Source organism: Saprolegnia parasitica (genome assembly GCF_000151545.1).
Source record: "Saprolegnia parasitica CBS 223.65 unplaced genomic scaffold supercont2.19, whole genome shotgun sequence".
Taxonomy (NCBI): Eukaryota; Oomycota; class Saprolegniomycetes; order Saprolegniales; family Saprolegniaceae; genus Saprolegnia; species Saprolegnia parasitica.
Window position 1 is genome coordinate 192,467 of NW_012156413.1, and position 24,281 is coordinate 216,747.

General features: G+C 59.7%; 7 protein-coding genes across 7 annotated transcripts; 3 read left to right on the forward strand and 4 right to left on the reverse strand.

Moving 5' to 3' along the window:
- Window positions 1–420: 420 nt before the first annotated feature.
- On the forward strand, window positions 421–1,200 carry SPRG_05406 (hypothetical protein). The gene has a single exon (XM_012344651.1). The coding sequence runs from the start codon at window positions 480–482 to the stop codon at window positions 1,104–1,106; it is 627 nt and encodes a 208-aa protein (XP_012200041.1). The 5' UTR covers window positions 421–479; the 3' UTR covers window positions 1,107–1,200.
- A 299-nt stretch (window positions 1,201–1,499) lies between these two features.
- SPRG_05407 (hypothetical protein) lies at window positions 1,500–5,926 on the reverse strand (the record flags this gene model as incomplete). The annotated part of the gene is made up of 4 exons (XM_012344652.1): window positions 1,500–1,596; window positions 1,653–2,457; window positions 2,512–2,581; window positions 2,786–5,926. The coding sequence occupies 4 exons, from the start codon at window positions 5,924–5,926 to the stop codon at window positions 1,500–1,502; spliced, it is 4,113 nt and encodes a 1,370-aa protein (XP_012200042.1).
- A 324-nt stretch (window positions 5,927–6,250) lies between these two features.
- Window positions 6,251–20,306, forward strand: SPRG_05408 (hypothetical protein; the record flags this gene model as incomplete). The annotated part of the gene is made up of 10 exons (XM_012344653.1): window positions 6,251–6,355; window positions 6,397–6,499; window positions 6,543–6,605; window positions 6,647–6,786; window positions 6,838–7,113; window positions 7,161–7,325; window positions 7,371–15,578; window positions 15,623–15,996; window positions 16,053–18,084; window positions 18,144–20,306. 10 exons carry the CDS (start codon window positions 6,251–6,253, stop codon window positions 20,304–20,306), a joined length of 13,629 nt encoding a protein of 4,542 aa, XP_012200043.1.
- SPRG_05409 (hypothetical protein) lies at window positions 20,294–20,769 on the reverse strand. The gene is made up of 4 exons (XM_012344654.1): window positions 20,680–20,769; window positions 20,578–20,631; window positions 20,466–20,535; window positions 20,294–20,421 (listed from the first exon to the last, which is right to left on the reverse strand). Exons 1-4 carry the CDS (start codon window positions 20,746–20,748, stop codon window positions 20,357–20,359), a joined length of 258 nt encoding a protein of 85 aa, XP_012200044.1. The 5' UTR covers window positions 20,749–20,769; the 3' UTR covers window positions 20,294–20,356.
- A 158-nt stretch (window positions 20,770–20,927) lies between these two features.
- SPRG_05410 (hypothetical protein) lies at window positions 20,928–21,378 on the forward strand. Its single transcript, XM_012344655.1, has one exon. It carries the CDS (start codon window positions 20,969–20,971, stop codon window positions 21,326–21,328), a length of 360 nt encoding a protein of 119 aa, XP_012200045.1. The 5' UTR covers window positions 20,928–20,968; the 3' UTR covers window positions 21,329–21,378.
- On the reverse strand, window positions 21,348–23,337 carry SPRG_05411 (hypothetical protein). The gene is made up of 8 exons (XM_012344656.1): window positions 22,531–23,337; window positions 22,425–22,485; window positions 21,970–22,374; window positions 21,886–21,927; window positions 21,745–21,831; window positions 21,629–21,700; window positions 21,466–21,583; window positions 21,348–21,420 (listed from the first exon to the last, which is right to left on the reverse strand). Exons 1-8 carry the CDS (start codon window positions 23,294–23,296, stop codon window positions 21,370–21,372), a joined length of 1,602 nt encoding a protein of 533 aa, XP_012200046.1. The 5' UTR covers window positions 23,297–23,337; the 3' UTR covers window positions 21,348–21,369.
- Window positions 23,338–24,010: 673 nt separating this feature from the next.
- Window positions 24,011–24,263, reverse strand: SPRG_05412 (hypothetical protein; the record flags this gene model as incomplete). The annotated part of the gene is made up of 2 exons (XM_012344657.1): window positions 24,011–24,091; window positions 24,132–24,263. 2 exons carry the CDS (start codon window positions 24,261–24,263, stop codon window positions 24,011–24,013), a joined length of 213 nt encoding a protein of 70 aa, XP_012200047.1.
- Window positions 24,264–24,281: the final 18 nt, after the last annotated feature.

Genomic DNA, 24,281 nt, shown 5'->3' on the forward strand with positions numbered 1-24,281 from the left:
ACGCCCGGTACAGTTGACCCCATCGTGAGCGCATACTGACGAAGCACGAGCGTCTGCCACAGCTGCGGCTCGGTCGTCGCGTCACGCATGAGCATTTGGAGGCGGCGAAGGCGCTGGGCGCTGAGCTGCGACGCGATGAGCGGCACGCTGAGCCCGAGGCGCTTGTCGTGGTGCCAGCGTCGTGCAATGTGCGGGTTGTAGCCGTCGCTGGTCGCCGTCTTGCGACAGAGGATGAACTTGGTGACCATGGACTGCCACGTGGCGACCATGGCATCCGGGACCGCTGTGACCGCCGTGATATGCCCCAGCAGCGACAGCAGTACGGTGTAAGGCGCCGCCCTTGAGCATGGAAAAGATTGGGCTGGTACACGACGCCCGGATGCCATCCGGATAAGTTAGTCGAACAAGAAAGATCACTTCGAGAAAGATCCGTCGAATCTGCGGCCACGCATACGAGGATCACTTGCCAATTGACGACCATGGTTCACCCGACGCTGAAGCTATCGTACTTTGACATGGCCGGTCGTGCCGAGCTCACGCGCCTCGCGCTCTACGTGGCCGACATCCCGTTCGAGGACGAACGCCTCACTGGCGAGCAGTTTGCCGCGCGTAAGCAAAGCCTCCCGTTCAAGCAGTTGCCGACGCTCACGGTCAATGGCAATGTGCTGGCGCAGTCGCACGCGATGGCGCGGTACGCTGCGAGCCTCGGTGGCTTGTACCCGGCGGCCGACCCACTGGCGGCCTACCGCGTCGACGAGATCCTCGCCGCGAGCCAAGACGTCTTGGACGCACTCATTGTGGCGGCGTTTTCGCGCGATGCGGCCGCCAAGCCGGCGCTCATCAAGGATCTCGTAGAGACGAAGCTGCCGACGATGCTGCCGTGCATCGAGGCGCGCCTCACATCCAGTGGCAAGTACTTTCTTGGCGACACGCTCACGCTGGCCGACCTCGAGCTCTACTTGATGTGGGGCAACCTTACGTCGGGCAAGTGGGAAGGCGTCCCGACGACCATCGCGGACGGCTACACGCGCTGGAAGGCGCTCGCCGCCGCCGTCAGCGCCCACCCGCGGGTCCAAGCTTGGAATGCTGCGCACCCGGCCCAATAGGACGCATCATCCATGTTGACTTTCTGACATGAGTGCCGCCCACGACCCTTATTCGTAAAATGAATAAGCAATGCACTCTGTGTTACCAAATGCATGATTTGTCTTCGAACAGCCCACCGATTTGCTATCCACAACAGAGTACTACGGTAGAATCTGCGTCAAATCACTGTACATGAGGTGCATGTAGGCCTCGCACGCCGTGCGAAGCCGGTCTGGCTGCTAATGTACTGGGAATCAGCCTTTCTGACTCCAATGGAATGCATTTCTCTGGTGACTCATCGCTATAAATTACATTCGGCGAGACTGGAATCGCCGAGAATTGTTGAAGGACTGACATGCTCCTTTAGCCACGCAAGAGACAGAAAAAGGTGCTAAAATTGGTGGCTTTTAAAGTTACAGCTCATCCTCGTCAGATCCCTCATCGTCCTCGGAGCTCGCATCGCTACTCGAATCGGACGACGACACGGTCGACGGCGGAATGCTGGCCGAGCTGTCAGAGTCGCCCGTCAGATCGATGGTGGCCACCGCCTGCTTTTTCTGTGCGACCCGTGGGCGTTTTTGGGACGAGGACCACTGTCATCGCCTTCTTCGTAGTCGGACGCGTCGTCGGGGCTCGAAGCACTGGACTCGAACATGTCGGAGTGGTAGATGGGCTGCGGCCGAGGGCGCTTTGGTGCAACGATCATTTGTCGCTTAATGGCTGTTGGCAACTTGACCCGGACCACGCACGCCATGTCTCTGGGTGGTGACAGCGGCGGAGCTTCGTCGGGTGGCGGCGGCGGTGCTTCGTCGGGTGGCGGCGGCGGTGCTTCGTCGGACGATGACGATGACGACGACGACGACGAAATGCTATTGTAATCGTCGCTCGACGCGGCGTACGTTGCACCGACATCAATGCCGGGTGGTGGGAGGAACGGAAGAGGTGGTGGCGGAGGCGATCGCGGAGGTGGGCCAACAATGTCTCGACTCGGCGGCGTGAGAAATGAGTTACCTCCGGGCAAGCTTGCGTCGAGAGGCAGTTCGACGCCCGGTGGACTTGGTGACGTCTCTGTTGGTCGCGGTGCATCGTTTGCCGGCGTGACCAGAACGTCGATTGCCTCCGCGCTCACTTGGTCATGACGGTCGTTGTGACTTGACACGGCTGCGTCATCAATGTCTTCGACCAGATCGAGCGGTTGTTCATCGCGGGCTTCGTCGACTCGGTGCAACAATGATGATGGTGCTCCATCGGCGATTTGGATTGGAACAGGCGCCGCCATGTTGCTCGACGCCTCGATGACGACCGATGCATCATCATCTTGCTCGTCGTGCGCGTCGACTTGATGCGGATTGGGTTGCGGCGTGGCGCGTGCTGCAGAGGCGTCAACAGCGCGAAGCGCAGACGTTGGCTCAACACCGAGGGTACCGGCGTGCGCTGGTTCGTTGTCGTCGTCATCCGAGTCGTCGATCTCGATCGTGTGGTGGTACGGTGCTACCTTATGACGGACACGATCACCGTTGCCCCGAGCTGCGTCGCCACAGCCGAGCGACGCCGCTAAACTACATGGGGTGTTGTCGTTTATCGAGGCACGTCGGACGGCGCCTTGCAGCTCTGTAGCCAACTTTGCCGCCATCTTTTCGACGAAGCTACCACCGTTGCTATCGGGCGCGGAGCGGTCGTCTGTGGTCGCGAATGGTACCTCGACCGATGCAACGCTGTCTTCAACAGCGTTGAGTGGCGCCGCGAGCTTTCCGTCATCACCGCCCACATCGCTGACGTCGAGCGCGTCATCACCGTCCACGTCGCCGACGTCGAGCGCGTCATCGCCTTGGACTACGTCGGCGGGCGTGCCGCCGCCCGTCGCAGCGCTTGGGAGCGCATCAACACTGGCATCGTGAGTGACAGCGAGCAGCTGCGACGCGCTTTCAGTGTTGACGTCGTGCCCGTTGTTGGAGGCGTCTTGAAGCAGCTCGTCGTCGTCGTCATCGTCGTCATCGAGAATTTCAAAGACTTCGACAAACTCGTCGTTGACGTCGTCTTCTTCGTCCCCACGCGCGTTGGCCGTCGCATCGTTTTCATCCACGACCATGTCGTCATCGCTGTCCTCGACCTCAAAGACCTCGACAAAAATCTCTTCTGTCTCGCTCGCATCGTCTTCGCTCACTGCGCTCGTGACGTCAGCCGCTTGGCGATGGTGACCACCGTCACACGTGTCCAAGTCAACGACGGGGACGGAGTTGTGCTTGGAGTTTTTCTCGGGCACGAGAACGTCGGCGTCACCCAAGAGCGGCGTCGCTGCGTCGCGTCGAGAAATGCCGTCGGCGGTGATTGGGTCGTGGACTAACGTCGCTTGGGCAACGGCGGCGTTGACGTCTTGTGTGAGCGCTGCCGCACGCTCCGGGTCGACTGCGTCAGAGATCACGGGCACCACTGGGGTTGGCGTAGGCTCGTCAGCACACGTCACGACTTTGTTGTTCGAGCCGGGCACACATAGAGCGTTGGCGGCGGCCACATCAGGCGTGCCGGTACCGTCGTCGATGGTCGCTGCCTCAATGGGTGCCTTGTCGACCTCCACAGGCGCGATGATGTCGGTTGAAGCAGACTCTTGAACGTCAGGTAGACCCTCGGATGCATCGTTAGCCGCCCTTGTCGGGCTCGACATGGGATGATGATCGACACCCATGGTGGTGCTGGGCATCTTGGCATCTACGGACGCAGACGTTTGTGACACGGCTTCTTCGTCGTCGAGTGGCTCGGGTGCGCGGTGGATGTCGTCTTGGTGAGGCGGTGCACGCATCCCGTCGTGAGCGTCCACAACGACGGCGGTCCTCGCTGCGCCTTCGGCGAGCACTTTCTCCAGACCCGACGTCGTGAGTGCCGCGCTTCGCAGCGCCTCGTCGTCGTCTTCGTTTTGGCCCACCACGAGGCTGGTCACATTGGTCGTCAAAGGGTCGCGAGGCAGGTCCACTTGGGTGTCATCGGTGCGCTCACGACCACAGTCGTTGCCAGCGACGTTCGTCGAAACACCGTCTTCTAACGGATGCACGAAGGCACGTTCTGTCGTGCCATAATCGCTACCGAGCATTGGGCCGAGCGACGGTGCATCGTCGTCGCTTGCCAGATCCATGTTCCACCCAATGCCGTCGTCATAGTGCTCGTCGATGCGGCTGGACGACGTTGACATGATCGAACTCGCCGGTGAGAGCGGGGCTGCTTGGCGCCACTCGGCCTCATCGTTGGAGGCCGGTGACATGTGCCCGGAACGACCGACGTCGATGGTCGAACTCGGCTCCGAGTCGCTGCCGTAGTCGTCCAGGACTTCGACGCGCGACATCTTTAGCACGCGCTGCGCCATCGAGCTCCCATGCGACCGAGATCGCTTGCGCGGCACGTCGGCTGACACGAGCGTCGACGGGATCGCGTCAGCCAGCAGGTCCATGACCGCACTCCGTGCTGGCGGTCGGTCATTGCATACATCTTGTAGCAGCAACAGGCTCGCCGGCGACTGGATCTTGCGCGCAATATCTAAAATGCCCTTGGGCGCGGCGGCCGGTGGTGGTGCCTTCGTCTCTTCGTTCTCGTCGTCGCTCGAGAAGGCCGCACCGACCGATGCGACGACACGCGACAGTTCGCGAGGTGCCTTCCGTCGGCGCGGCGATGACCGTCGTAGGCCGCTCGAGACGCGCCGGCATGGACAGTAGAAGCTCGGGTAGATGCGGCCAGGGCTCACGGCGTACCATTGCCCCGACGAGAGGCCGTGAAACTCAAACGAGACAAGCGTGCCTTCGTGGAAGAGCCCCGCGAGCGACTCTTCGAATTCGACTTCGATGTCCTTGGCGCCGTCCACGGGCGGCTTGTGCCGGCAGACGGTCAGTGCCACGAACCGCCCGTCCCGAGGCATGTCCTGGGCAACGTGCATGTACGAGGTGAAGGATGCGACGACACGGACGCCGGCCGCGCGCTGCGAGAGCGCCGTTGCAATCAGCGGGCCAAAGCTTTCGCGCGTCGCCGCGTCCAGCGCGCCTTCGCCGAGGCACGCTGCGTAGAGCGACAGGCGGCCGCGCTCGGTCGCCATGTCCACATCAAGCGCTTTTCGCCCGAGGATCGTGTGGCGCATCGTGTTGATGCCGCCGGGAAGGCGGTGCTTCAAGCAGTGCGAGTCCGCGAGCTCCTTGAGCGCGCAGTTGGCCAGTAGCCGGGGCACTCGGAGCGTTTCTTCCGAGAGTCCTCGGGCGTCGCCGACCTCGTCGACGTAGGCAGCTGCGATCTTGGCAGCCATCGTAAACACGAGGTGGATGTGACGGTCATAGTCCGCCGCCCGCGTCGATTCTTTCAGGAGCTTGGACATGGCGCGGACAAGTGGAAACGTGCGCGTGAGGTAGAGGCCAAGCCAGTCCTCGAGCTTGGTCGCCATGGCGCTTGGAGACGGGTCGCCAAGGGAGCTCGCGCCATTGAGGAAGTTGCGCGCCATGTACGCCGCGAGGTACGCCTGCTTCCAGTCGTTCCGATCGTACAGGATACGGTCCATGAGCTTTTGTTCGGCCGGCGTTGGTGGCGCAGGCTCAATGTCGCCATACTTGTCACGCTTTGGCTTGGCTACGTGTGCATGGCCCGGCGGCGTGTGAGCTCGAGACGGTGGCTTCCACCCTTGGGCTAACGGCGTCCGTGGCACCTTACGCTCACGCGCCGGCTTCTTGCGCGCGTGGGCTGGCGCATTCTGTGGGTGCGCCTGTCGGCCATACGATGACGGCTTCCGCCCGGGGACCGGCGCGCTTCGGGCGCGGTCGTACGTCTTGTGCTTGGGGTCGCTGCGGCGCGCTCCGCCACTGCGGTCGGACATTGCCATTGATATATCCTACTTCGAAGCCGTATCCGGATACGCAGGTCAACTGGAACGTCATTGGATGTATATAGTGTTAGTTAGAGCGGGTCGGTCCTCGTGTCGAGCTCGTAAAACCGACTCGACTCGTCGTCAAGGAGGAGCACAGCGACCTCTTCTTGTGCGCTGGGAACAGTTTGCTGTTAGACATACCAGTACGATAGACGCTCGCAGCGACGTGTGCGCGTGGACCGCGTTGGAAAGACGATTTAATTAGTCTACGACATGAAATAGTGTCTTGGTTGTCGAGACGGCGCAGTTGAAGAGTCGCGGGATCTTGTCGCGATGGACGACATCACGCGCTGGGTCCGCCGGCTCGTGTGCAAGGGCCTCGACGTCGACGACGACGTGTACAACCGCGTCTTTGAGGAGACGTCCAAGACCACCAAGGTACAGGCGCCGATCGCATGCGAGGCTCATGCTCCAGGCAGAAGCCGCCGACGCGCGACTTGTACCGTAAGTTCTTCTCGAGCGAGACGGCTGCGGGCAACGTCCTCTTCTTCTACACGACGCAGTACGAGGTCGAGGTGGAAGGTACTTAACATGCGCGTCACGATGTGTCTCATGCGTCGCCTAGTCGAGGTCGAAGAAGAGGTCGATGCGCCGCCCAAGGCGATCGCTGCCGAGGCGCCGTGCCCAGGTGCACCAACTGCATCGAAACAAAGCCTCATGGAGAGGTAGAAGAGCCGACAGCAGACGACGCGGCTACTAGCAGCAACAACAACGGCTTGCCTGGTCCTGTGACCGTCGAGCAAGACGAGCGCGACTTGGCCGCACCTGCCGCCGAGAAGGTCAAGACGATTCGCCGCATCACGACGCGGGTATCCCTTGCCATCGTATGCATGGTGTATTGATGCGTGATTATGCTGCAGGAAGCCAAGGACATGTGCAACGTAAGCTTGAACGTGCTGCCATTGCACGACGGCCCGTGCGTCTTTTTCATCAAGAGCGGCGACGGGCCCGTCGCGCTTCTCTCAAGCGAGGCCGAAGACAGTGCGAGCAACATTGAAGTCGGGTGCTCGACGGGCGATCTACTCTCGAACCTCGAGGGCGTCATCTGCCACGTGTTCATCCCCGTGCTCGACCCCAAGCTCCTCGCCGAGGGGGGGTACGAGACCGAGCTCACGGACGCCCACCACGCGCTCAAGGTAGGCGTCTTTTGTGCACAAGAATAGGCATCGATGCACCGTGGTAGGTCATTGACGCGGTCCGAAACGAGTTTCGGGGCAACCTCGTCAAATTTGCGTCGCAAATCTCCAATGCGATGCAGCAGATCCAAGGCGACGTGCACCTCGTGATCCCACCCGTCACGATCGAGAAGCCCGAAGCGTGTCTCGATGACTACGAACTCATCAACACGGTTCCAAGATCCTCAAATTGTCTGCAAGTCTCATCGCCCACGTAGCTCGAGCAAGCGCTGGAAGAGTGGTACAAGGTCGTCGCGATGGTTGTCGACCAAGAGGCGCGCAAGGCTCCGAAGCGCAAGGGTCCGTTGGCCGAAATTGAGTTTTGGCGCGAACGCAACGCGACGTTGAGTACGATTTTTGAGCAAATCAACATGCCCCACGTGCAAAAGATGCTCACGCTGCTCGAGCTCGTCGAAGCCGCGATGCTCTCGACGTTCCGGTATCATTTCTCCGAGCTCAGCAAGCAGTACATCGAGGCCAAGGACAACGTCAAGTTCCTCACGACACTCGAACGCCACTTTAAAAACCTCGCGGTCGGCTCGTTTGGGACAATCGCGGACACGCTGCCGTCGATGATGAACGCGATCCGCATGGTCTGGATCATCTCGCGCCACTACAACACGGACGAGCGCATGGTGCCGCTCATGGAGCGCATTGCGTCCGAGATTGCCGACAAGGTCGCCGGCGCCATCAACATTCACACGTTTCTCCGCAAGCCGCCCGAGACGGCGCTGCATGCGATCGAAGAGGCAAAAATGGTGCTCGATTTGTGGTACACGACGTACATGAAGGTCCGGGAGCGCATCGAAGCCAGCGGGACCGACCATCGATGGGAGTTTGACCGAAAGCGGCTTTTCGACCAAACCAACTACATGGCCAAGATTTGTGAGAACCTCCAAGAAGTCGCGACGGTCCTCGACCAGTTTCATAAATTTCTCGGGCCGGAGCTCAAGAGCGTCACGGGCGACTCGCAAGGCATTGACGACGTCATGGCGCGCGTCGAGAGTCTCATTGCGCCGTTCGAAAACGTTCCGTTCCGCATCTTTGACCGCGGCTACAAGACGAGCTGGGAGTCGGTCATGGTGCAATTTCGGGAAAAAGTCGTCGAGATCGAGACCATGACGCGCAAGTTCATCGACACGTCGTTCCAGAAGCTTCGGTCGGCGGAAGGCGCGTTCGACTTGCTCCAAAACTTTCAAAACATCCAGTCCCGCGACTCGATCAACAAGCAAATGATGGAAAAGTACAAGGACATTTTGATGCAGTACAGCAAGGAGCTCGAGAAACTCACCGAGCAGTTTGAGCTCAACAAGGCGCGGCCGCCGATTTACAAGTCGCACCCGCCCGTCGCCGGCGCCATTGCGTGGGCCCGCGCCCTCTACCACCGCGCCAAGAAGCCCATTATGCGCTTCCGGGCCATGCACGATTTGCTCAAGTCGCCCCACGGCGAAGAAGTCAAGGAAAAATACCTCGTGTTTGCGCGCGCCGTCGATGCGTACATCCGGAGCCTCCATCTCGAGTGGAAAGAAAAGGTGCCGTCCACAACGAACGAGCATTTGAAGCAGCCGATCTTGGGGCCGCCGCTCCTCGAGACGAGCAAGATCGAGAACGGGTCGCCGGTGCTCAAGCTGCCGCCGCCGCCGTTTTACCCCAACTTTGCGCCCGAGCTCTCCATGATCATCCGCGAAGCCAAGTACATGGACCGGCTCGGCTTTGACATCCCCGAAGAGGCGCTCAACGTGACGCTGCAAGAAGACAAGTACCACCAGATTGTGCAGGATCTCAAGGGCATGCTCAAGCAGTACGACGCACTTCTCAAGAGCCTCTCGCCCGTTGAGACCTACCTTCTCCGCGGGCAACTCAAAGACCTCGACGACGCGCTCCGCGTCGGCTTTTACCCGCTCAATTGGAACTCGCAGCGCATCTTTTCGTTCATTGAAGCGTCGCTGAAAGCGCTCAACCAGTTTGGCAACATCGTCTCCCAAGTCCACAAGAGCGCCAAGATGATCGAAGAGGTTGTCGTGACGATCGAGAACACGATGCTCATCAAGATCAGCGACTACGAGGACGGCGTCGTGACCGAAGTCGGCGAGTTTTACGAGCTCATGGAGCGCAACCGCGTCGCGCGCATTGACGAGCTCGTGCAGAACTACCGGAGCATCGGACCGCTGCTCATCAAGGTCGAGGAGGTTGTCGCTGGCGTCAACACGGGATGCAGCCCCAAGCTCGCAACCTACTACATGTACTGGGAGCGGCGCGTCTTTAACGCGATCACAAAGATGATCATTGGCTCGATGACGACGTTTCAAGCGCTTTTGAACGTGCACCAAAAGGACGTGTTTCGACAAACCAACCACGAAGCCAACAAGCTCAAGCGCCCGCCGCTCTGCAAGATCAAGGCGACCATGAATGGCAAAGACATTGTGGTGACGCCGACTCTCAGCGACATGTACAAGTATCTGAGCAAGTGCGTCAAGCACATTGTCGAGAGTGCGAAAGCGTTCGCGCGCTGGATGCATGGCACGTGCCGCGAAACCGAGCCCCAAGTCGCGTCCGAGGACGACGAGCCCGTCACGTTTACGTTCTACAACGACATTTCGCAAAACCCGTATGTGATCAAGATGACGCTGTCGCTCAACCAAGAGATCCACAAGGTCTTCAACATTATCAACAAGTACCTCGACTCGTGGCGCCGGTACGACACGGTCTACGCGCTCTGGAACCCGAAGCGTCGCGCGGCCTTGGACAAGCTCGCAGACAAGAAGCCGAGCTGCGTCTACTTCGACGCGCGCATGGCGTCGTATGCGCGCCTCGCGGATAGCGTGCGGAGCCAGCCGACCGAGAAGGAAACGGACTTTCTTCAAATCAACTGCTTTGCGGTTGCGGTCGCGATTGCCAAACAGGCCGAGAAATGGAAAGACGACTATGGTCAGATTTTGCTCGAGCTCTCGACCAAGAAGCTCGCGGCCAGCGTCGCCATCATGGATGGCTTTGAGAAGGAGCTTCTGGCGGCGCCGACGGACCTCGCGTCGCTAAAGACGCTTTTAAACACGATCGCGCGCATCTCGGCCTCGAGTATGGAGATGGAGCTCGACTACTGCGACATTGCCGAGCGGTACCGGACGCTGCAGACGTACGCAATCGCAATGCAAGACGGCGGCGCCGAGGCCACGCGCGCGTTTGAGCTCGAGTCGCGCTGGAAGAGCCTCGTGATCGCGAGCAAGACCAAGGATCTGCGGCTCATCCACGTCAAGGACCAGTTCCGAGTCGTGACCAAACAAGACACGGCGGCGTTTGCGATCGACTGCAAGGCGATGCGGTCCGACTTTTTCTCGACCGGACCTGGCGGAACCCTCTCCGACTTGGACGCGGGCTTGGAGCTCGTGACCGAGTACAAGGCGCGGCTCGCGGCGTTCAAGAACAAGCGCCAAGAGCTCGTGAACGCTGAGAACCTCTTTAGCCTCCCGTTGAGCGCGTACCCGGAGCTCCAAGAGGTGGCCGACGCGCTCGAGAAGCACGAACGCGTCTACGCCCTCTACATTGAGCAAAAGGAGTTTATCACGGGCATGTCGGGCGTGCTCTGGGGCGAGCTCGACGTCGGCTTTATGACCAAGGGCATCGATGAGCTCGAAAAGACGTGCCGCAAATTTCCAAAGGAGCTTCGCGCGATGGCCACGTTCCAAGAAGTCGAAAAGCAGATCTTCGCGTTCAAGGAGAGCATCCCGCTCATTGCGTCGCTAAAGAACGACGCGATGAAGCCCCGGCACTGGGAAGAGCTCATGGCGGTCACGCAGGTCAAGTTTGAAATGAACCTCAAGACGTTTACGCTCGGAAACCTCTTTGCGATGCAGCTGCATCGGTTCGCGGCCGAGATTGGCGACATTGTCAACGCCGCGATGCAAGAAGCCAAAATCGACATGGAGCTCCAGAAGATCGAGGACGTTTGGGCCAAAGCGACGTTTGAAGTCGCCAAATACAAGAAGAACGGGACAGACCGTGGGTGGGTACTCCGCACCGCCGACGAGCTCAAGCTCACGCTGGAAGATCACATGCTCAACCTCCAGACGATGAGCGGCTCGCGCTTCATTGCGAGCTTCTCGGACCGCGTCCGCAAGTGGGAGAAGAAGCTCAACATTGTCAACGAATGCATCGACGTGTGGTTTGTCGTGCAGCGCAAATGGATGTACCTCGAGAGCATCTTCATTGGCGCCGAAGACATTCGGCTTCAGCTCCCCGAGGAAGCCAAAAAGTTTGACGCGCTCGATAAGGCGTGGAAAGGCATCATGGCGGCCACGTACAAGAACGCCAACGCTGTCGATGCGTGTACGACCGACAACCGTACCGAGACGCTCCTCGGGCTCTCCGAGCGCCTAGACAAGTGCCAGAAAAGCCTCAGCGACTACCTCGACACGAAGCGGAATTCGTTCCCGCGCTTCTTCTTCATCTCCGACGACGAGCTCCTCTCGGTGCTCGGGTCGTCCGACCCGACATCGATTCAAGTGCACATGCTCAAGCTGTTTGACAACGTCAAGCTTCTAACGTTTGCACGCAACAACCGAAATGTGACGGCCATGGAGAGCTCGGAAGGCGAGGGCTTCACGTTCCGAACCGTCTCGATCGTCGAAGGGCCCGTCGAGCAGTGGATGACAGGGGTGGAAGACGAAATGCGTGCGACGCTCCAAGTGATTGCCAAGGAAGGCGTCTTTCACTACGCGCGGTCGCCGCGGACGACGTGGCTCGGCGACGTCCTCGGCATGGTCGGTCTCGTTGGCAGTCAAATCTGGTGGACGTGGGAGGTCGAAGACGTCTTTCATCGCGTGGCCGGCGGCAACAAATATGCGATGAAGGAGCTCGAAGTGAAGCTCACGGGGCAGCTCAACGACCTCGTGCGCCAGGTGCGCGAGCCACTGCCCAAGCAGACGCGCAAGAAGGTCAACACGCTGCTCATCATTGACGTCCATGCGCGCGACATTGTCGACGCGTTCGTTCGAGACTCGATCTTGCACGAAAAAGAGTTTGCTTGGGAGTCGCAGTTGCGCTTTTACTGGGACAAGGACGTCGACGACGTCGTAATTAAACAGTGCACCGGCACCTTTCGCTACGGCTACGAGTACATGGGTCTCAACGGCCGGCTCGTCATTACGCCTCTCACCGATCGCTGCTACATGACGCTCACGCAAGCGCTCACGTTCAAGCTTGGCGGGTCGCCCGCGGGGCCTGCCGGCACGGGCAAGACGGAGACCGTCAAAGATCTCGCCAAGTCGCTCGCGCTGCCGTGCTACGTCATCAACTGCGGCGAGGGCCTCGACTACAAAGCCATGGGAAGCATCTTCTCGGGGCTTGTCCAAGTCGGCGCGTGGGGCTGCTTTGACGAGTTCAACCGCATCAACATCGAAGTACTTTCCGTCGTCTCGGCGCAGCTGCGAGCGATCCAGAACGCGCTCAACACGGACAAGCCAACCGTCGACATTGGCTTTGGCACGGAAATCGCGATTCATCGCACGGCAGGTTTTGCGACCTGCGGCTTTTTCATCACGATGAACCCGGGGTACGCTGGCCGCACCGAGCTCCCGGACAACCTCAAGGCGCTCTTCCGCCCCGTGACGATGATTGTACCCGACTTGCTCATGATCTGCCAGATCATGCTCTTTAGCGAGGGCTTTGAGAACGCGGTCGCGCTCGCCAAGAAGATGACGGTGCTCTACAAGCTCTCGCGCGAACAGTTGAGCAAGCAGTACCACTACGACTTTGGGCTCCGCGCGCTCAAGAGCGTGCTCGTCATGGCCGGCTCTCTCAAGCGCGAGTACAGCGACATGAGCGAAGACCTCGTGCTCATGCGCGCGCTGCGTGACTCGAACATGCCAAAGTTTGTGTTTGAAGATGTCCCGCTCTTCCACGGCCTCATCAACGATCTCTTTCCTGGGCTCGACTGCCCGCGCGTGGGGTACGCCACGCTAAAAGACGCGATCGAAGCCGACTTGGATGCGGGCGAATACCGGACCACGGATGTCGCCGTCTTTCGCGAGCAAACGGACAAGATCATTCAAATGTACGAGACGATGCTGGTCCGGCACACGACCATGATCGTCGGACCCACCGGCGGTGGCAAGTCGCTCGTGCTGCAAACACTCGCGAATGCGTCCAAGGTCGCGCTGGACGAGGTTGTCAAGATCTTTGTCCTGAACCCGAAAGCGCAGTCGGTCGCTGAGTTGTATGGTACGATGGACCCGGTCACGCGCGACTGGACGGACGGCGTCCTCTCCAAGCTCTTTCGAGAGCTCAACCAGCCGCTGCCGCCGGGAAAAGAAAACGAGAAGCGCTGGCTCATCTACGACGGCGACGTGGACGCCGTCTGGGTCGAAAACATGAACTCGGTCATGGACGACAACAAACTGCTCACGCTGCCCAACGGCGAGCGCATTCGCCTTCAAACGCACTGCAGCATGATCTGCGAGACGTTCGACTTGCAATATGCGTCGCCGGCGACCATCTCGCGTTGCGGAATGGTGTGGGTCGACCCCAAGAACCTCGGGTACCGTCCGTTCTACGAGCGCTGGCTCAAGAAACGCACCAAGCTCGACGACAAAGGACCGCTTCTGGAGTTTTTTGACCAGTATGTGCCCAAGTGCGTCGACTACATCCTCGAGGGCACGGTCGGCGCGGAAGTCGTCGGCCGCCTCACGCAAGTGATTCCGATCTCCAACATGGAAATGTGCAAGCAGCTGACGAATGCGATCGACAGCTACTTTCCGGAGGCGCCTCTCGAGCGCATGGACATTGAAGGTCTCTTTCTTTTTTGCCTCGTATGGTCGCTCGGCGCCGCGCTCATCGAGCCCAGTCGCGTCCGCTTTGACGAGTTTCTCAAGACGATCGCGACCTGCGCGATGCCAACGCCGTCGCTCTACGCCTGCTTTTACAACGTGGAGACGCATAAATGGCAGACGTGGGACTCGCGCGTGCCATCGTACATTGAGCCAGCACCGTTCAACTTTTCCAACGTGCTCGTGCCAACGACAGACTCGGTCTTGTACTCGTACATTCTCGCGACAGGCATGAAGACAGAGCGACCCGTGCTCCTTGTCGGGGACTCGGGCACAGCCAAGACCGTGACGGTGACCAACTACCTCCGCGAACTTGACCCACAGACCACGTCGTCGCTCAGTATCAACTTTTCAAGCCGGACGAGCTCGGCCGACGTACTCGCCAACATCCAAGCCAACGTCGATAAGCGCACGGGCAAAATCTACGGCCCGCCTGCGGGCAAGAAGCTCGCCATCTTCATCGACGACATGAACATGCCCAAGGTCGACTTGTACGGCACGCAACAACCCATCGCGCTCCTTCACTTTGTCGTGAGCAAAGGCTGCATGTACGACCGCGGCAAAGATTTGGATCTGCGCATCCTCAAGGATTTGCTCTACATTGGCGCCATGGGCCCGCCAGGCGGTGGTCGCAACAACGTCGACCCGCGCTTCGTCGCGCTCTTCAACGTGTACAACTTGACGCCGCCGACGAAAGACGTTTTGCGCAACATTTACGGCTCGATTCTGACGACGTATCTGCGCAATTTTGCGCCGCCCGTGCAGGAGGCAGGCGCCAAGCTCACGGACGTCCTCCTGCGCCTCTTTGATGTGATTGTCGAGAAGCTGCCGCCGACACCGTCCAAGTTTCACTACATCTTTAATCTCCGGGACCTCGGCCGCGTCTGCGAAGGCGTGTGCATGGCGACGCCCGACAAATTCGACTCGTCGGCCAAGCTCGTGCGCCTGTGGCGCAACGAGGTCCAACGTATTTTTTGCGACCGCCTCACCAGCACGACCGACCTCGGCGTCGTCGAGACCGCGACCGCGAGCCTCCTCAACGAGGTGTTTCCGTCCGAAGCACCGGTCGCGCTCGTGGATCCTCTGCTCTTTGGGGACTATGCCGACTGCCGGAACCGCCTCGGCGGCGGTGGTGGCGAAGACCTCCGATTGTACCAAGACATGGACTCGTACAAGCGGATCCAGTCGATCTTTGAGGAAGTGCTCGAGACGTACAATCTCGACAACAAGCCAATGGCACTCGTACTCTTTGAGATGGCCCTCGAACACCTCTCGCGCATCCTGCGCATCATTCGCAACCCCCTCGGGCACGCGCTATTGATTGGCGTCGGCGGCAGTGGGAAGCAGAGCTTGTCGCGCCTCGCTGCGTTCACCGCGGGCTACGATCTTTTTGAGATTTTTCTCACGCGCGGCTATGGTGAGGCCGAGTTCCGCGAGAACCTCAAGGACCTGTACCGGAAACTCGGCAAATCGCCCGTCGTCTTTCTGTTTACGGACGCCCACGCGGTGGAGGAAGGGTTCCTCGAGTTCATCAACAACATGCTCACGACCGGTATCGTCCCGGCGCTCTTTGAGCAAGATGAGAAAGACCAGCTCGGCGCCACGGTCCGGCAAGAGGTCAAGGCGGCGGGTTGATCGAGTCGAACGAGAATTGCTGGAAATTTTACGTCCAGCGCTGCCGCCAGAACCTGCACGTCGTGCTCGCCATGTCGCCGTCGGGCACAACGCTGCGCGTGCGCTGCCGGAACTTTCCAGGCCTTGTCTCGGCGAGCGTCATCGATTGGTTCTTCTCGTGGCCCGAAGACGCGCTTCGGAACGTGGCGCGCTACTTCTTGCTCGACGAGAAGATTCCGGAAGAGCACCGGCCCGAGGTTGTGAACCACCTCGTGCACGCCCATTTGCGCGTCGTGACGGTCGCGCACCGGTTTGCGGTCGAGTTGCGCCGGCACTACTACGTGACGCCGAAGAACTACCTTGACTTTATCGCCAACTATCGGCTGCAGCTCAAGGAAACAATCAAAAGGTCAACGCCAGTATCGCGCGCCTCAAAGGCGGCTTGACCAAGCTCGTCGAAGCAAGCTTGGCCGTCGACCGCATGCAAATCGAGCTCAGCGAGAAGAAGATCATTGTCGACGAGAAGACGGTCGCCTGCGAAGCGCTCATCAAAACGATTGGCGAAAAGTCGGCGATTGCGAGCAAGCAGCAAGAAGTGGCTGCGATTACGCAGATCGAGTGCGAGAAAGCGAGCGTCGTCATCGCCAAAGAAAAGGAAGAGGCCGACGCCGCGCTGCTCGAAGCGCTGCCGGCGGTGGAAGCCGCGGCTCAGGCGCTCCAGGACCTCTCCAAAGCCGACTTGACCGAAATCAAGTCGTTCGCGTCGCCGCCCGCGCTCGTCATGTCGGTGTGCATGTGCGTCCTGATCCTGCGGCCGACGGGCCAGGACCTCGACTTGGACTGGAAGGGCGCCAAGGTCATGCTCAGCAACCCGAACATGCTCAACTTGCTGAAGGAGTACGAGAAAGACAAGATCACGGCCAAAATGATCTCCAAGATCAAGACGTTCTTCAAGAACCCGGACCTCAACCTCGAAACGATGAAGTCGATCTCGAAAGCAGGGTCCGGTCTCCTGGTGTGGGTCATTGCCATCGTCAAGTACTACGACGTCGCGCGCAACGTCGAGCCGCTCAAACTCAAAGTCAAAACGATGGAGAAAGAGCAAGCCGTCAAGGAACAAGAGCTGCTCGAGCTCAAAGAAACACTGGAGCGGCTCACGGTCGATCTCAACGGACTCTCGTCGGCGTTTGAAGCCGCCAACGGCGAGCTCCAGGGTCTGAAATCCCAAGCCGACCAGATGCAAAAGCGATTAAGCGCCGCGAGCAAGCTCCTCTCGGGTCTTGCGAGCGAAAAGACGCGATGGACCAAGGACATTGAGAGCTTGAACCTCCAAGGCGAGCGGCTCATTGGCGACTGCCTCCTCACTGCGAGCTTTCTCAGTTATGCCGGCGCCTTCAGCTTTGACTACCGCTACGAACTGATCTACGTCGACTTTTTGAGCGACGTGACGGGCCGGAAGCTACCGGCGACGGACCCGTTCAAGCTCGAGAGCTCGCTGACCAACGACGCAACTGTGCAAAAGTGGGTCGCGGAGGGCCTCCCGGCGGACGAACACTCCGTGCAAAACGGTATTTTAACGACCAAGGCATCGCGCTTTCCGCTGTGCATTGATCCGCAGCAGCAAGCAGTCACGTGGATCAAGCGACGCGAAGAGAAGAACAACTTGACGGTCAAGACGCTCAACGACGGCGATTTCATGAAGCATCTCGAGCTTGCCATCCAGTTTGGCAACCCGTTCTTGTTTGAGGCCGTCGACGAAGAGCTTGACCCGATTTTGGATCCCGTCCTCGAGAAGAGCACCTTCATGGAGGGCTCCCAGCGGCTCATCAAGCTCGGCGACAAGAACGTCGAGTGGGACGCCAACTTTCGACTCTACTTTACGTCCAAGCTCGCCAACCCGCACTACTCGCCCGAGGTCATGGGTAAAACCATGATTGTCAACTACTCGGTGACGCAAGCCGGTCTCGCCAACCAGCTTTTGAACGTCGTCGTCGCCCACGAACGCCCCGATCTCGAGGAGCAGTACCGAGAGCTCGTCCGCGACATGTCGGAGAACACGCAAATGATCGTCGAGCTCGAAGACACGCTCTTGCACGAGCTCTCGACGTCCACGGGCAACATCTTGGACAACGAAGAGCTCATCGTGACGCTGGACGAGACCAAGAACAAGGCGACCGAGATTGGCTCGAAACTCGACATGAGCAAGTTTACAAAGGACGAAATCACAAAAGCGCGCGCCGTGTACACGCCGGTCGCGCTTCGCGGCAGTATCATGTACTTTGCCATGTCGTCGCTCTCGACCATCATGAAGATGTACGAGATCTCGCTCACGTCGTTCCTGACGGTCTTCAACTCGGCCCTCGACAGCGCCAAGCGCGACGTGGTCTTGGAGAAGCGCCTCCGCTTTATGATCCAAAGCATCACGGAAATGATGTACGATTACACGTGCACCGGTATTTTTGAGCGCCACAAGCTCATGCTGTCGTTCCAAATGACCGTCATGATCATGGCGAGCGCCAACGAGCTCGCGCGGCCGGAGCTCGATTTTTCCTCAAGGGTGACACATCGCTCGAGGCGGCGGGCGTCAACAAGCCGGACGACCTCGTGTGGATTGCTGCCGCCGGCTGGAAAGACCTGCTCTGCCTCACCAAGATGGGCGGGCCGTTCGAAACGCTGTTGAGCGACGTCATGACGCACAAGCGGGCCTGGCAAGAGTGGTACGAGCTCGAGGCGCCCGAGCAAAGTCCGTTTCCGTGTGACTATACAACCAAGCTCTCGCCGCTCCAGCAGCTTCTCATTTACCGCTGCTTTCGCCAAGATCGCGTGTACAACGCGATGAAGCTCTTTGTCATGGCCGTGCTCGGGGAAAAGTACGTGCAGCCGCCGGTCTTGGACTACGCGCGGATTTACGCTCAGAGCGCCCCGACAGCACCAATTGTGTGCATTTTGAGTCCCGGCGCCGACCCACAGAGCGACATCCAGACACTCGGCGAGGCCACGGGCTTCTCGGGCCACAAATTCAAGTTTTTGGCGCTCGGCCAAGGCCAAGGACCGCTCGCCGAGCAGATGCTCGAGGCGGGCTACACGCGCGGGCACTGGGTGTTGTTACAAAACTGCCACTTGCTCGCGAGTTGGCTACGAACGTTGGAGAAGACGCTGCTGGCGATGCACAAGCCCCACAAGGACTTTCGACTCTGGCTCACGACCGAGCCGACGGATCGGTTTCCGCTTGGCATCCTCCAGCGGTCCCTCAAAGTCGTGACCGAGCCGCCGGACGGGCTCAAGCAGAACATGCGGTCGCTCTACTCGAAGCTCGACGAGGCACTCCTCGACGAGTGTCCGCACCCAGCGTTCAAACAAGTCGTGTTTGTCCTGTGCTTCTTGCACGCCGTCGTGCTCGAGCGCCGAAAATACGGCAAAATTGGCTGGAACGTGAGCTACGACTTTAACGAGTCGGACTTCAACATCTCGCGCAAGCTGCTGTCGCTCTATTTGCACAAGGCGTTTGTCGACGGCGACGAGCAGCTGCCGTGGGGGTCCCTCAAGTACCTCATTGGCGACGCCATGTACGGCGGGCGCGTCTCGGACGACTATGACCGGCGCGTCCTCACGACGTATCTCTCCGAGTACATGGGCGACTTTCTCTTTGACGACTGCCAGCCCTTCTTCTTTAGCCGGTCCGGCTTTGACTACCGGCTCCCATTGGACGGACCGCTCGAGTCGTACCTCGCGACCGTCGAGGCGCTACCGCTCACCAATTCGCCGGCCGTCTTTGGCTTGCATCCGAACGCAGAAATTGGCTACTACACCAACATGACCAAGTCGGTGTGGCGCGACCTCATCTCGCTCCAGCCGCGCTCGGCGGGCAGCGGCGGCGGCATCTCGCGCGAAGACTACATTACGAACATCGCGACCGACATCGAGTCCAAGGTGCCCGACGCCGTCGACGTGAATTTGATCCGGAAGCGGCTCGGGGGCACACCGACGCCGACCCAAGTCGTGCTGCTGCAGGAACTCGACCGCTGGAACGTGCTCATCGCCAAGATGGCCACGTCGCTTGGGGACCTCCAGAAGGCCTTGATTGGCGAAATCGGCATGAGCGACGAGCTCGACGCGGTCGGGTCGGCCCTCTTTGATGGGTTCTTGCCGAATATGTGGCGGAGTCTTTGCCCGAAAACGGAAAAGCCGCTCGGGAGCTGGATGGTCCACTTCATGCAGCGGTACGCGCAGTACATGAGCTGGATCGAGGCCGGAGACCCCGCGGTGATGTGGCTCTCGGGCCTTGGCATTCCGGAGAGCTACCTCACGGCGCTCGTCCAGACCACGTGTCGCGCGAAGAACTGGCCGCTCGACAAGAGCACGCTGTATACGACCGTGACCAAGTTCCGCGCCGCGACCGAGATACCCTCGAAGCTTGACTCGGGCTGCTACGTCTCGGGGCTCTACCTCGAGGGCGCGTCGTGGGACCTGGAGCAGGGCTGTCTCTGCCAGCAGCAGCCCAAGAAACTCGTGGAAGAGCTCCCGATCCTCCAAGTGATTCCGATCGAAGCGAGCCGCCTCAAGCTCCAAAACACGTTCCGGACACCGGTGTACGTGACGCAGTCAAGACGCAACGCGATGGGCGTCGGGCTCGTCTTTGAAGCCGACCTCTTTACGAGCAACCACATGTCCCACTGGGTCCTCCAAGGCGTCGCGCTCGCGCTCAACACGGACTCGTAGTCGATCGAGATAGGACTTCGTCCAATATTACTATGTACAAATGTTACCGCTTACTCGGCGTTGCGCAGCGCAAGCCCGACGCGGTGGCGCTCGGCCTGCTTGGCCTCGAGCTCGGCTAGTCTCGGTGAGGCAATGACGGCAACGGTCCAAGCAGCGTACCTTTCTTGGCCTTGACCAGCAGATCGCGCTTCTGGACGAAGAAGACATTGCAGCGCTGGACGTACGTCGCCTGCACAACGCTGATGTCGGCACGGCAGGAGCATGGGCCTACCTTCTTGGGCTTAACCGAGTCGAGCTCCGCCAGCGCCACGTTGAGGTTCTGGATCTACACATGGGCGTGAGCTTAGCGCGCGTCGGTCGCAGCAGCACGCACGTCCTTGTCGAGGGCTTTGGCGTCCAGCGCCCACTTGTCCTTGAGCATGCTGCTGTTGCTGCTGTCCATCGCCGCTTCTTCAAGTGGACCCTATGATAAATGTGGCAGATGCCACCTAGGAGATATCCTATCTAGGCACTTCTTAAAAAAGGATATCATCATGTATATAATGTATACCATACAAAAAGAGAGACATTGGGTTACCATCACTCTGGTCACGATCCGCGCTGTCTTGGCATTTGTATCGGACGCCAAGAAGATTACTTGGCCAAAGATCAGCGCCAGAAGCATGGACATGGACGCAACGACCTTCTTCGCCGCTCTCCAGGACAGCGACGACGTGCTCGTCTTGCTCATCATCTGCGCTTTCGCCGTCGTAGGCTTGGCCATCGTCCTCTGCTTCGTCTCGCGCTGCTGCGTCTGCCTCGGCGACTGCTGCGAGTGCCTCCGCCGGTGCATCTGCCAGCCCAAGAAGCCGCACGCCGCCCGCGTCTCACTCTTCGTGCACCAGCAACGGCGAAGCGTGCGCGATGTGGACGCCGACTTTATGGAGCCGTTCCTTGGACCGCCCAACTACGATCAGCCCTACGACGAAGCGAGCCCGCCACCATATCGCAACCTGCCGTCGGCGCCTCCGCTTTCGCCCTAGCGATGCGATCCATGTCACGTGGTCGTAATGAAGTAATCGTTTTATGAAGCTGTCGACGGCGCGGCAGGTGGCTCTTGGTGCATGCGCCAGACCTATACAGAAGGGCCTCAGTCGCGCAACGAGAAGCGTGGCCGTACTTGGGCGAGAAGCTCATAGACGCGGTCAACGTCCGATGGCAGCGTGAGCTTGACGGCGTCGCCACTGACCAGCGCGAGAGAGATGACGCTAAGCCCGAGCACGACCGGCTTTTCAATCCTACAGCTAGAGTGAGGATCGACTCATGTAATGGCCAATGCCAACTTGAGGATCGCCTCGAAAGGGAGGTCCTTCGTGGAGGCAAACATAAACATGCCACACTTGCAGACGACGCGTCTAGTAGTATTCGGCATGGAACCTTCCAGCGCCGAGAGCCTTACTCGAAAGTGATGAAGAGCTTGGACGGGACCTTTCCGACCATGCACGCGCCTTCAAACAAGACGACGCCGTCGCCGTACTCGCTCGACCTACGCCGCCCTTGATTCCGGCGAATGTACATACATCGATGCGCAGGCGTCTACCCGAGCGCGGTCTGCAGCGAATGAGCGTCTTGGGCCGTGGCACTAGGCGCAGGTCAGCCCAGGATGCGACCAGCCTCGGCGTACCTCTCGACGACGCTGGCAATCGCAGTCGCCGCCAGCGCTTTCGCGAACGTCGCGCGGCGCGTGACTTGCGCTTGCTTCTCTGCGAGCTTGGCTTGGATGCCGACGCGGTTCCGGGTCGCCATGCTCTCCCAGAGACCGTGCACGAGCCGCGCGACCTGCTCTCCGCGCGAGAGCGTGCTAGTCGACGCGGCCTCTTTGGCTTCTTCCGTGTCGGGCGACGTGTCGGCGAGGTCGAGCTGGCGCCGCGACGTCAACGACGTTGCACTCTCGCGCCGAGGCTTTGGAAGGTTGTATTTTGTAAAGAGCGGCTCAAGGAGACTCAGCACGTGGGCACAGGCAAGCTCTTGGGCGTGCGCGTACTCTTCGAGCGGCAAGGCCAGCTCCCGCAAGCTCGCCTTCATCTCGCTACAGCACGGCGCATGTGAGACGCCATCAAAGCATACATAGGAACGAACGTGTCAAAGGCGCGGCGGACGTTGGCGACGTAGTCGGGGTCCAGCGCGACCAAGTCGTCGCCTACGCAGACGGTCATGACGTGTGTCGGCAAGAGACTCAGAGTACTCGTGTCGTCGGCATCGCAAAAGGCCGGCGTCGAGAGCATGGCCAGTGCATACCCCACTTCGACGAGCGCGGTCCGGAGGCGGTCGAAGAGCGCGTCGGCGCGGTCGTGCAGCGCAAGCTTCGACGCGGTGCTCAGCGTCGGCGTGCCGCCCGAAACGCCCACGTACAGACGCAGCACGCGAAGCTTGGACTCGGACACGCCAAGACACGAGAAGACGTGCTCCGTCTTGGCCGGAAAGAGCGCGATCGCCGACGTCTGCAACGTGGACGTCGCCGGCTCGATGACGACATTCGTGAAGAGCTGGGCACCGCGGGCCATGGACGCATCGGCGTCGCTCACCTTGAAGCCATCCGTGAGCACAATGGTGGCAAGCAGCTCCTGGATAGCCGCCATCGCCACGTCCGGGCGCAGCCGGGCTTCGAAGATGACCCACTCCTTGGCGGCGACGGGGCAGTCGCGCAACCTAGTCTTGGCGGCCTCGAGATCTTCCGGCAACGGCGCAGATCCGGCGAGCGGCGTGAGCTTTGTAAAGTCCGGGTGCGTGGCGTAGACGGCCGGTGCGAGCGATGCATCTGTCAAGATCTCGTTGGTCTGCTGGGCCAAGGCGCTGAGCGAGAGCGCGTCGGAAGGCGCTGCGAAGGCCATCGACGGCGCCTGCAGCATCTTGCCCGCGTCGACGCGCCCGCTGCTGCCGTCGTCCTCGTCGTCGCGCTCGGCGAGGCCAAACTCGGACGCTTCCTCGTTCATCATCTTGCTGTCTGCCATGCTGCTGCGCAAGATGGACGTGCCAGAAATAGGCTGGATCTTCCCTCAAAAATAATAATAAGGTGCACGGTTTTTTAAATATGTTCTTTAACTCCACAAAGGTATTTTAAATACCTCTCTCGGTTAAAAGAACGCGATCTTGGCGATCTTGATGATGGAGGGCGGACCACCAAGACCAACAATTTGCACCGCTACGTCTCGACGTGTAAACACCGCCGCTTGCTGGTCCGAGGCTCGATCCCACGACCTTATTTCTTTCAAGCTCCGCTCACCCAAATCCGCACCATTTCAAAAATGCTCATGGAGCAGACAACGCGAGCGCACCGTCGCCGTTGGAGCTGGCAATAATACTACATGACCAGCTACATGACAGTGCTCCGTGGATTAAGAAAGGACGGTTGGCTCGGAGCGTACGTCAAGTTTGTGGTTGCAACAAGCTAAGCTAAGAGCTCAAAACTGCTTCGGTCGCTCGGTGAATCTCACATCTATTCACCGTGCGAAACACCACGTATTCTATTGCTTGCAGTGGTGCGGACACCAGTGGTGCAGACACCAGTAGTGCAGTGGTGCGCGCAACTACAGTTGTAGCTCGGTGGTCCCATCGTGCTCGTGCTGCACGTACATGAGGTAATCGAACGCCGTTGTTGCTGGCTTTGCTGGACAACCGCTCACGCGCCTCGTGCATAGCAAAGGCTTTGCGTCGTGAACGCAACCTCAGCTACCGAACCTACCCTTGAGACCACTGCGATGAACGTTGCTGTTGCATGCTTGGAAGACAGGGCAGTAGCAACTCGTCTCGCGATCTCTGATAGGTCAAAAGTCATGGCATTTCTACTTGCACCATTTCCGAAAAGGCCAGCATGGGGATCGAGAGCGTGGCCTGGTCGCTGCCGCTGCGCGTCGCGATGGCCGTCGCCTTGGCCGCGATGCTGATCGTCAATGGCATCCACAGCGTCAGCGGCGACATGCGCAGCGTGGCGCTGGC

Coding starts and splice junctions, on each gene's coding strand:
- SPRG_05406 (XM_012344651.1), top strand. CDS start 480: ATGGTTCACCCGACGCTGAAGCTATCGTACTTTGACATGGCCGGTCGT.
- SPRG_05409 (XM_012344654.1), bottom strand. CDS start 20,748: ATGGACAGCAGCAACAGCAGCATGCTCAAGGACAAGTGGGCGCTGGAC. Junction 20,632..20,679: donor CCAAAGCCCTCGACAAGGAC/GTGCGTGCTGCT, acceptor GCCCATGTGTAG/ATCCAGAACCTCAACGTGGC. Junction 20,422..20,465: donor GCTGGTCAAGGCCAAGAAAG/GTACGCTGCTTG, acceptor CACCGAGACTAG/CCGAGCTCGAGGCCAAGCAG.
- SPRG_05410 (XM_012344655.1), top strand. CDS start 20,969: ATGGACATGGACGCAACGACCTTCTTCGCCGCTCTCCAGGACAGCGAC.
- SPRG_05411 (XM_012344656.1), bottom strand. CDS start 23,296: ATGGCAGACAGCAAGATGATGAACGAGGAAGCGTCCGAGTTTGGCCTC. Junction 21,928..21,969: donor ATTGCCAGCGTCGTCGAGAG/GTACGCCGAGGC, acceptor ACCTGCGCCTAG/TGCCACGGCCCAAGACGCTC. Junction 21,584..21,628: donor CCTTTCGAGGCGATCCTCAA/GTTGGCATTGGC, acceptor CTCTAGCTGTAG/GATTGAAAAGCCGGTCGTGC.